This window comes from Acartia tonsa, chromosome 12, assembly GCF_053477335.1.
Source record: "Acartia tonsa isolate MP-2025a chromosome 12, ASM5347733v1, whole genome shotgun sequence".
Classification (NCBI taxonomy): Eukaryota; Metazoa; Arthropoda; class Copepoda; order Calanoida; family Acartiidae; genus Acartia; species Acartia tonsa.
In genome coordinates this window covers 3,732,664-3,743,380 of record NC_137271.1, presented here as the reverse complement: position 1 = coordinate 3,743,380, position 10,717 = coordinate 3,732,664, and the positions used below count along the sequence as shown (strand labels likewise).

At 34.1% G+C, this 10,717-nt stretch overlaps 1 protein-coding gene across 1 annotated transcript; it reads right to left on the bottom strand.

Moving 5' to 3' along the window:
- Window positions 1–3: 3 nt before the first annotated feature.
- LOC145333142 (uncharacterized) lies at window positions 4–4,871 on the bottom strand. Its single transcript, XM_080178293.1, has 2 exons — window positions 4,648–4,871; window positions 4–3,220 (listed from the first exon to the last, which is right to left on the bottom strand). The coding sequence occupies exon 2, from the start codon at window positions 3,172–3,174 to the stop codon at window positions 1,615–1,617; it is 1,560 nt and encodes a 519-aa protein (XP_080034419.1). The 5' UTR covers window positions 3,175–3,220; window positions 4,648–4,871; the 3' UTR covers window positions 4–1,614.
- Window positions 4,872–10,717: the final 5,846 nt, after the last annotated feature.

Below are 10,717 nucleotides of genomic sequence, written 5' to 3'. Positions count from 1 at the left end.
TAATCTGAAAACATTAAATACAGTGATGACATTTTAGAAACTAAAGACATTAGGTATAAGATTCATTAATCAACAAAATTATTTACAATAAGTAATATTATAGAACAATAAAAAGATGGAATATGGAATAATATTTAGTCATTTCATTTCAAAGATAAAAACTAATAAAAACTGAAATATTTGCACAATTATCTACTTTGAGCCAATACAAAGAAGTGTTGCGGATCCGGATCTGGATCCGCAAGAATCCGCATTTTTTTGAGTCCAAACTTTTGAGTACAAATTTTAAATCTACCTAAATTTATATAAAATAGTCCTTACAAATTTTGAACTATCTGGTAACCTTGTTAAGAGATTAAAGAATAAATATTTTTTGAAAAATTTGGTGATTTTAATTTTATTGTCAATGATCCGGATCCGCACTGACCAAATTTGGAGGATCCGGATCCGCATGCAATCAATGCGGATCCGCAACACTGATACAAAGAGGTGGATTTACATAAAAATATGAATTATTATTGTAAAAAGGATGACAACATCCATAAGTAGCGAAGCAGAAAAAATATGTATAAGAATTTAAAGATTATTTGTCAAAAGCATGTATATTAGGAAAAAAATCATGAAACCTTTTTAACATTTGTTTTTAATTTCTTGATATTTATATTTCAGTACTATGACTAACAGAAGGTCAGTCAAAGTAATTGGATGCTCAAAACAACGGGAAATTTAATTTTGATATTTTTAACTACAAAAATTTTTAAAATCGGACCATAAACACCAAAGATGTGAGGAAAAATGTGAAAAATATGAAAATAGCCAAAAACCTGCAAAAAGGCAGTCTGACCGCCGTTGATGTTTTCTTGAAACGACAGGAAATTAAATTTTGATATCTATAACTGAAAAACTTTGGAAATCGGACCATAAACACCAAAGGTATGGAGAAAAATGTGAAAAATACAAAAATAGCCTAAAACCTGCTTAAAGGCAGTCTGACCGTCATAATTGTTTTATGGAAAAGACAGGAAACTTAATTTTGATACTATAACTGAAAAAAAATTTGGAAATCGGACCATAAACACCAAAGATATAGACAAAAATGTAAAAAATACAAAAATAGCCTAAAACCTGCTAAAAAGCGGTCCAACCGCCATTGATGTTTTAAAGTTAATTGTGCTCCTTAATAATGGGAATGTTGTCAAAAAATTTCAGCCTTTTATCTTTTATAGGAGCCGAGAAAATCACGTTTCCCCCAAACTAAGACATACGGACATACAGACAGACATACAGACAGACGGACATTGCAAGTTATAGAGTAGCTTCGCTACTAAAAATAGTTTAAAAATATAATACTAAAGGAAGTTCTAATTTACAAAGTATAAACTGACACTTTCTTAGAAGTAAACAATGGACAACAATAAAGTTTAAAGTACTAAACATTTAAGTAATATTAATAAATTATAGGCTAAAAAAATCCTTCATTTGCCTCAAAATAAAAATTTAAAAAAAAATATTTTAGTATCATCTCTATCTAATAAATTAACTTCTTATAAAAAGAAAAAAAATAGATTAAGATTTACATTATCATCAATATTGTAGAATTAAATATCAATTTTTTCAATTATCAAGGAGATAATCACCAGTTTCTTCTTCTTTTATATTGACTGAGTCATAAGCAGGCTCCTCTTTAATAGAGAGAGAATCATCATCAAGAGTTTCTTCTTCCTTATCTTCTTCTTCTACATCCATAATATCAGGAGTTACATCCATATATACAGGTTCTTCTTTGATGGTAAAATGGCTATCATCAAGAGTTTCTTCAATTTCTTCTTTTATATTACCTCCACAATCAACAAAGACAGAATTTGGATCGCTGTCAGTTGTTTCATTTTTGTCCTTGTGTGTTTTCATATGTCTATTTTTATTACTTAAATCAGAGAATAATTTACCACATACTTCACATGAATATGGTTTCTCACCAGTATGCAGCCTCATATGAGTATCCTTTTGGCCTAACTGTGAGAATGATTTATTACATATTTCACATGAATATGGTTTCACTCCTGTATGTATTCTCATATGTGAATTTATTTTGCTTGATATTGAGAATGATTTACCACATATTTCGCATGAATATGGTTTATCTCCCGTGTGTGTTCTCATATGAACTTTTTTATGATCTAATCTTGAGAAACATCTCCCACATATTTCACATGAAAAAGGTTTCTCACTTGTATGTGTTCTCATGTGTTTATTTTTAGTGCTTAAATCTGAAAATGATCTTTTACATATGTCACAAGAATATGGTTTCTCACCAGTGTGTATTCTCATATGTGTATCTCTTTGTTGAGCTTTACTAAATTTTTTGCCACAGATCTGACACTCATGCTTCTTCTTCTCTTCACCAGATTCGTCTTCTTTTATATTGACTGTGTCATAAGCAGGCTCCTCTTTAATAGAGAGAGAATCATCATCAAGAGTTTCTTCTTCCTTATTTTCTTCTTCTACATCCATAATATCAGGAGTTACATCCATATAAACAGGTTCTTCTTTCATGGTAAAATGGCTATCATCAAGAGTTTCTTCAATTTCTTCTTTTATATTACCTCCACAATCAACAAAGACAGCAGTTTGATCGCTGTCAGTTGTTTCATTTTTGTCCTTGTGTGTTTTCATGTGCGTATTTTTATTACTTAAATCAGAGAATAATTTACCACATACTTCACATGAATATGGTTTCTCACCAGTATGCAGCCTCATATGAGTATTCTTTTGGCCTAACTGTGAGAATGATTTATTACATATTTCACATGAATATGGTTTCACTCCTGTATGTATTCTCATATGTGAATTTATTTTGCTTGATATTGAGAATGATTTACCACATATTTCGCATGAATATGGTTTCTCTCCCGTGTGTGTTCTCATATGAACTTTTTTATGATCTAATCTTGAGAAACATCTCCCACATATTTCACATGAATAAGGTTTCTCACTTGTATGTGTTCTCATATGTTTATTTTTAGTGCTTAAATCTGAAAATGATCTTTTACATATGTCACAAGAATATGGTTTCTCACCAGTGTGAGTTCTCATATGTCTATCTCTTTGTTGAGCTTTACCGAATGATTTATTACATATCTGACACTCATGCTGCTTCTTCTCTTGAGTTTCCATAATTATCCGCAGTTATTATTTTTCCTTCAGTAGTGTAGGTAAGTCTCTAAATATAAAAATCTAATTTATAATAAATTATAATTTCAGTTAAAAGATTCCTATTCTAAAGAAAAATTCAAACAAAAGGAGGGGGGGGGGGGGCAGATGTGTCACACTTAAAAACCAAAACTAAATCAAAGGAAATAAACTTAAAAAAAAAGGTTAAAAACTGAAAGGGATAGTACCACAAAGTGCATTTAAAAAAAATAGTGAACTGTAAGTTTTTTCTATTTTAAATAACGTAGTAATGCAATTGATTAAAATCAAAAGATTTGACCTGGGATTTTCCTCAAAAAATGAGTTTTTCATTTTTATTTTTAACTTTATTACATGTTATATATGGCGAAAACTTTTTTGTCAAAAATACAACTTTAGATAGCATTTACTAGTTAATAGAACTAAAAACTTTTTATACAACAACGTTAACCAACTAACCATACAACACATAAATATATATAAATAGACCATTCTCGTGTAGTTTATGTAGCAAATCACTAACTTTTTTAGATTTTGTAAAAAAAAGTTCAGTCAGGTCAATGTTAAATTCTTTAACACATAACCATATCTATCCAATGCCTAATATATTCTACTAAGACATATAAAAGTTCACTACTCTAAGTACCTTAACTCTTTAAATACACTTCGTGGAACTATCACATTTAACATGGCAGTTGCTTTAAAGAGGAACAATATGGAACAATGAAGAAACGGCGGCGGAACCACCGCTCTCTCCGAAAACCGACGAAATTTTTTTCTGCTTTTTCTCGCCAAATAAGGCAATTTTTTAATCATCTGACACAAACTGCAGTTGCTTTTTGCTTTGATGGGGTATAACATAGATTATTTATATTTATCTCATCTTATTTTTTGGTAGAGTTAGGACAACTTTTACAAAAAATACGTGAAAAAATGACTCCTTTTTTTGACGGTGATCAAATACCTTGTGTTCAAATTTCATTATCTTTCGATTATATTTATGACCAACCCAAAATAATCATATTCTACAAAAATATTTCCAGGTTCACCTCAACTCATTAAATGCACTTCATGGCACTATCCTATTTTATAAAGTAATAAGCTTTTTTGTCTGTAGCGTAGGGTCTCCCTAACCGCTGAACTGATATGGTTCTCCTTTACAGTGAAGATTCTAATAGTTGCAGGGAAGGTTTTTAACTATTTTGGAAGAGAGAATCTTCACCATCCCAATAAAAAAGACCCCCCCCCCCCACAATTAAAAAGAATATTTTTTTTACTTTTACTTTTTCTTTTTTAAAATTAAAAATCTTCTCCCTCTCACCTTAAGTGCCCCTAGAGGCTTCTAGGGGGGGGGGGGTGTAGCCACTAGTTATAAAAAAAAGTAATTAAGGAAAAGATATTTTCCCCAAATAAGGTTTTTTATAAGGGAAAAGTATAAGCAATAAAGAAACTAGTCACCTGTATTTTGAAATGACAAGGGGTACTGCTCTTACTCTTCTCGCGCTTTTTATCTTTTTAAATCTGAAAAATAAAACACAGTGACATTTAAGTAAATATTGTAATAGTTCAAAGAAACAATTAATCAAACAAAGAAACAATATAATTATTAGTGCTGGCAATCCGAATCCGCCCAATTTTAAAATCCGAATCTGGGATCCGTTTTTTTTATAGCGTATTCGGATTCTTAAGGGGGGGGGGGAAGTTCTGCCACTTTCGCGTAAACAGTGTGCAGTGGACTAGGTATTGATTTTAGATTATAGGTTATTTAGGATAAAAGTTTACTTTTGGGTATTAGTTCACGTATATTTAATCATTTTTTGAATAGGTCTCCAGGTTCAGGTGCTGCAGGCTGGAAGGTCGTTTCTGGACAGGTAAAAAAATTAAAAATTTTTTGTTTGAAGAGTTAGAGAGCAACTTATTTAACCAAATATGCATCTTTTTGAATGTTATTAACATATCTGCAGAAAAAATTAAATTCGGCCTCCAGGTTCAGGTGCTGCAGGCCTCCAGGTACACTGTGGACAGGTAAAAATTAAAAAAAGTTATTTGAAGAGTTAGAGGTACACTTATTAAACCAAATATGCATCTTTTTGAATGTTATTACCATATTAGAAGAAAAAATGACAATCGGCCTCCAGGTTCAGGTGCTGCAGGCCTCCAGGTACACTCTGGACAGATAAAAATTAAGTTTTCTTATTTGAAGAGTTAGAGGTACACTTATTTAACCAAATATGCATCTTTATGGATGTTATCATCATATTTGCAGAAAAATTTAAAATCTGCCTCCAGGTTCAGGTGCTGCAGGCCTCCAGGTACACTCTGGACAGGTAAAAATTAAAATTTCTTATTTGAAGAGTTTGATGTACATTTATTTAACCAAATATGCATCTTTTTGGATGTTATTACCATATTTGAAGAAAAAATGACAATCGGCCTCCAGGTTCAGGTGCTGCAGGCCTCCAGGTACACTCTGGACAGGTAAAAATTAAAAACATTTATTTGAAGAGTTAGAGGTACACTTATTTAACCAAATATGCATCTTTTTGGATGTTATTACCATATTTGAAGAAAAAATGACAATCGGCCTCCAGGTTCAGGTGCTGCAGGCCTCCAGGTACACTCTGGACAGGTAAAAATTTAAATTTCTTATTTGAAGAGTTTGATGTACACTTATTTAACCAAATATGCATCTTTTTGGATGTTATTACCATATTTGAAGAAAAAATGACAATCGGCCTCCAGGTTCAGGTGCTGCAGGCCTCCAGGTACACTCTGGACAGGTAAAAATCAAAATTTCTTATTTGAAGAGTTAGAGGTACACTTATAAAACAAAATATGCATCTTTTTGGATGTTATTACCATATTTGAAGAAAAAATGACAATCGGCCTCCAGGTTCAGGTGCTGCAGGCCTCCAGGTACATTCTGGACAGGTAAAAATTTTTAAAAAATTATTTAAAGAGTTAGAGGTAAACTTATTAAACCAAATATGCGTATCTTTGGATGTTATTATCATATTTGAAGGTAAATTGATATTCGGCCTCCAGGTACAGGTGCTGCAGGCCTCCAGATCCATTCTAGACAGGTAAAAATTAAAAAAAATTATTTAAAGGGTTACAGGTACACTTATAAAACCAAATATGCATCTTTTTGGATGTTATTATCATATTTACAGAAAAAATTCAAATTGGACTCTAGTTTCAGGTGCTGCATGCCTCCAGGTATTTAAGTGTCAGGAATTCCTGCCTTTTTCTTTAGACGTGGATTGAATATACAATCTAAGAATTTCTTTATATTTTACTAACCTGGATGGAGAATCTGTAGCTCTGAATGACATCTGGATAAAATTAACCTCTCTCAGTAGTAATTTTAAAATTATTTCACTAGCATCTATACTTTATAATCTGAATCCTATTGAAATTGCATTCCCCATTCTGAGTATCTGTAATATTATTTCTTAGACAGAATTATATTTTGCATATGTGTGGAAAACCATACATAAACAAAAAGTAATAAATACAGATCTATCTAGCTGGCTCCTGGAGGCCACCTTGACCCTATCTGGAGAACAACTCAAACCTTTCATCTAAATAAAACAAATTATAAAATTGATTTTTAAACCTGTCCAGCAGGCTCCTGGAGGCTACCTAGAGCCTGCCTGGAACAAAAATAGAAGACTTACTTAATAAATTTTGTCATATTATTATATTTTAATAATTTTCTATTTAGAAACCTTTCCTCTAATATCAAATATTACCTTTATTGGAATTTACCTTGCCAGCGGCCACAAGCAGTCACCAGTGGTCACCAGGATCCAGGTAAGGTGTCCAAATCAAAAAGTATCAAAAAATATTATAACTGCCTGTCCAGAGTGTACCTGGAGGCCTGCAGCACCTGAACCTGGAGGCCGATTGTCAATTTACCTTCAAACATGGTAATAACATCCAATAAGTTGCATATTTGCTTTAAATAATAAATTTAAATTTTTACCTGTCCAGAGTGTACCTGGAGGCCTGCAGCACCTAAACCTGGAGGCCAATTGTCAATTTACCTTCAAATATGGTAATAACATCCAAAAAGATGCATATTTTGTTTTATAAGTGTACCTCTAACTCTTCAAATAAGAAATTTTAATTTCTACCTGTCCAGAGTGTACCTGGAGGCCTGCAGCACCTGAACCTGGAGGCCGATTGTCATTTTTTCTTCAAATATGGTAATAACATCCAAAAAGATGCATATTTGGTTAAATAAGTGTACATCAAACTCTTTAAATAAGAAATTTAAATTTTTACCTGTCCAGAGTGTACCTGGAGGCCTGCAGCACCTGAACCTGGAGGCCGATTGTCATTTTTTCTTCAAATATGGTAATAACATCCAAAAAGATGCATATTTTGTTTTATAAGTGTACCTCTAACTCTTCAAATAAGAAATTTTGATTTTTACCTGTCCAGAGTGTACCTGGAGGCCTGCAGCACCTGAACCTGGAGGCCGATTGTCATTTTTTCTTCAAATATGGTAATAACATCCAAAAAGATGCATATTTGGTTAAATAAGTGTACATCAAACTCTTCAAATAAGAAATTTAAATTTTTACCTGTCCAGAGTGTACCTGGAGGCCTGCAGCACCTGAACCTGGAGGCCGATTGTAATTTTTTCTTCAAATATGGTAATAAAATCCAAAAAGATGCATATTTGGTTAAATAAGTGTACATCAAACTCTTCAAATAAGAAATTTAAATTTTTACCTGTCCAGAGTGTACCTGGAGGCCTGCAGCACCTGAACCTGGAGGCCGATTGTCATTTTTTCTTCAAATATGGTAATAACATCCAAAAAGATGCATATTTGGTTAAATAAGTGTACCTCTAACTCTTCAAATAAATGTTTTTAATTTTTACCTGTCCAGAGTGTACCTGGAGGCCTGCAGCACCTGAACCTGGAGGCCGATTGTCATTTTTTCTTCAAATATGGTAATAACATCCAAAAAGATGCATATTTGGTTAAATAAATGTACATCAAACTCTTCAAATAAGAAATTTTAATTTTTACCTGTCCAGAGTGTACCTGGAGGCCGATTTTAAATTTTTCTGCAAATATGATGATAACATCCATAAAGATGCATATTTGGTTAAATAAGTGTACCTCTAACTCTTCAAATAAGAAAACTTAATTTTTATCTGTCCAGAGTGTACCTGGAGGCCTGCAGCACCTGAACCTGGAGGCCGATTGTCATTTTTTCTTCTAATATGGTAATAACATTCAAAAAGATGCATATTTGGTTTAATAAGTGTACCTCTAACTCTTCAAATGACTTTTTTTAATTTTTACCTGTCCAGAGTGTACCTGGAGGCCTGCAGCACCTGAACCTGGAGGCCGAATTTAATTTTTTCTGCAGATATGTTAATAACATTCAAAAAGAAGCATATTTTGTTTTATAAGTTGCTCTCTAACTCTTCAAACAAAAAATTTTTAATTTTTTTACCTGTCCAGAAACGACCTTCCAGCCTGCAGCACCTGAACCTGGAGACCTATTCAAAAAATGATTAAATATACGTGAACTAATACCCAAAAGTAAACTTTTATCTTAAATAACCTATAATCTAAAATCAATACCTAGTCCACTGCACACTGTTTACGCGAAAGTGGCAGAACTCCCCCCCCCCTAGATATACCACACTTTTCTGGGATCTTGCCAAGTCAAGTATCAACTGTTGGGAATATCAAAGGATGACTCCATGCAAAATTTGAGCCGGATCCGGCCAAAACCGGCCGTGAATTTTATGAAAAACCGGTTTTTTCCGGTTTTTAGGGGGTATCTGTAAATCGATTCAGCTGGAGCAAAACCGGTTAGAGGTACAAAAAATTTTACTTCACATGAAATTTAGCCAATGCAATTGCCTACAAAAATGTACTTCATCACCAACTTGATTGGACAACTCTTTCCCCTCCTAAATGTCCATTAAAACCTCGGAAACGGCAAAAATCGCCAAAAATCACGCCTTCGGCGGCAAATAACGGCTAAACGGTCAGCCGGAGGCGAATGAAACATAAATAAAGAAATGTCTGCCTCAAAAAGTTGTTCAACATCAAAGAGATGCTTGAAGTCTCTAAAACGACTCCTTCCCCTCCTTTAAGGGGAAAAACTGAAAAAACGTGATTTTCAAAAGTATGCCCACTTCGTGGGTGTGGGGGGCACTGAACCCGTCACCCCAGGGTCACCAAATATAAAGTCTAGGCGGCCCACAATGCTGAATTTTCACCAAGTGAAAGTCTTGTGTCATTATCTCTTATGAGAAAAAAGTTATTAATTAATTTAAATTTCAAATTGTGATTTTTTGATGGATTTCTTTGATGAAATGACAGGCTGGTCAATTTTTAGACCATTTTTTGCTGTTTTCGGCCCGCCACGCCCAAACGGTTTGAGATAATCTCACGGGACCTTTTGCCCGACCTAAGCCTGGTTATTAGTAAGGTCTAAGAAAAAAAAAATCCCGGATTGGATGAAGCACGACGTCGCTGCGCGCCGTCAAAAATCGCTGGTCGGCTCATTTTGCCCCCTCAAACCCTCACCTCGTGCCATTTTTCTGTGTAAAGATTATAATTATAATCTTTTGCGTAAGTCTGTTTTTTTTTCCTAGACCTCACAAATAACCAGACTTAGGTTGGGCAAAAGGTCCCGTGAGATTATCTCAAACCGTTTGGGCGTGACGGCCCAAAAACCGCAAAAAATAGCCTAAAAATTGACCGGCCTGTCATTTCATCAAAGAAATCCATCAAAAAATCACAATTTGAAATTTTAATTAATTAATAACTTTTTTCTCATAAGAGATAATGACACAAGACTTTCACTTGGTGAAAATTCAGCATTGTGGGCCGCCTAGACTTTATATTTGGTGACCCTGGGGTGATGGGTTCAGTGCCCCCCACACCCACGAAGTGGGCATACTTTTGAAAATCACGTTTTTTCAGTTATTCCCCTTAAAGGAGGGGAAGGAGTCGTTTTAGAGACTTCAAGCATCTCTTTGATGTTGAACAACTTTTTGAGGCAGACATTTCTTTATTTATGTTTCATTCGCCTCCGGCTGACCGTTTAGCCGTTATTTGCCGCCGAAGGCGTGATTTTTGGCGATTTTTGCCGTTTCCGAGGTTTTAATGGACATTTAGGAGGAGAAAGAGTTGTCCAATCAAGTTGATGATGAAGTACATTTTTGTAGGCAATTGCATTGGCTAAATTTCATGTGAAGTAAAATTTTTTGTACCTCTAACCGGTTTTGCTCCAGCTGAATCGATTTACAGATACCCCCTAAAAACCGGAAAAAACCGGTTTTTCATAAAATTCACGGCCGGTTTTGGCCGGATCCGGCTCAAATTTTGCATGGAGTCATCCTTTGATATTCCCAACAGTTGATACTTGACTTGGCAAGATCCCAGAAAAGTGTGGTATATCTACCCCCCCCCCCCTTGTTAGGATAAAATTAGCGTCTTGAGTTTTTTCTTTCAATCCCCCCCCCCCCTCTTTAGATGCAAATATC

What these genes read in the sequence shown, in the direction of transcription:
- LOC145333142 (XM_080178293.1), bottom strand. Translation starts at nt 3,174, where the DNA reads ATGGAAACTCAAGAGAAGAAGCAGCATGAGTGTCAGATATGTAATAAA.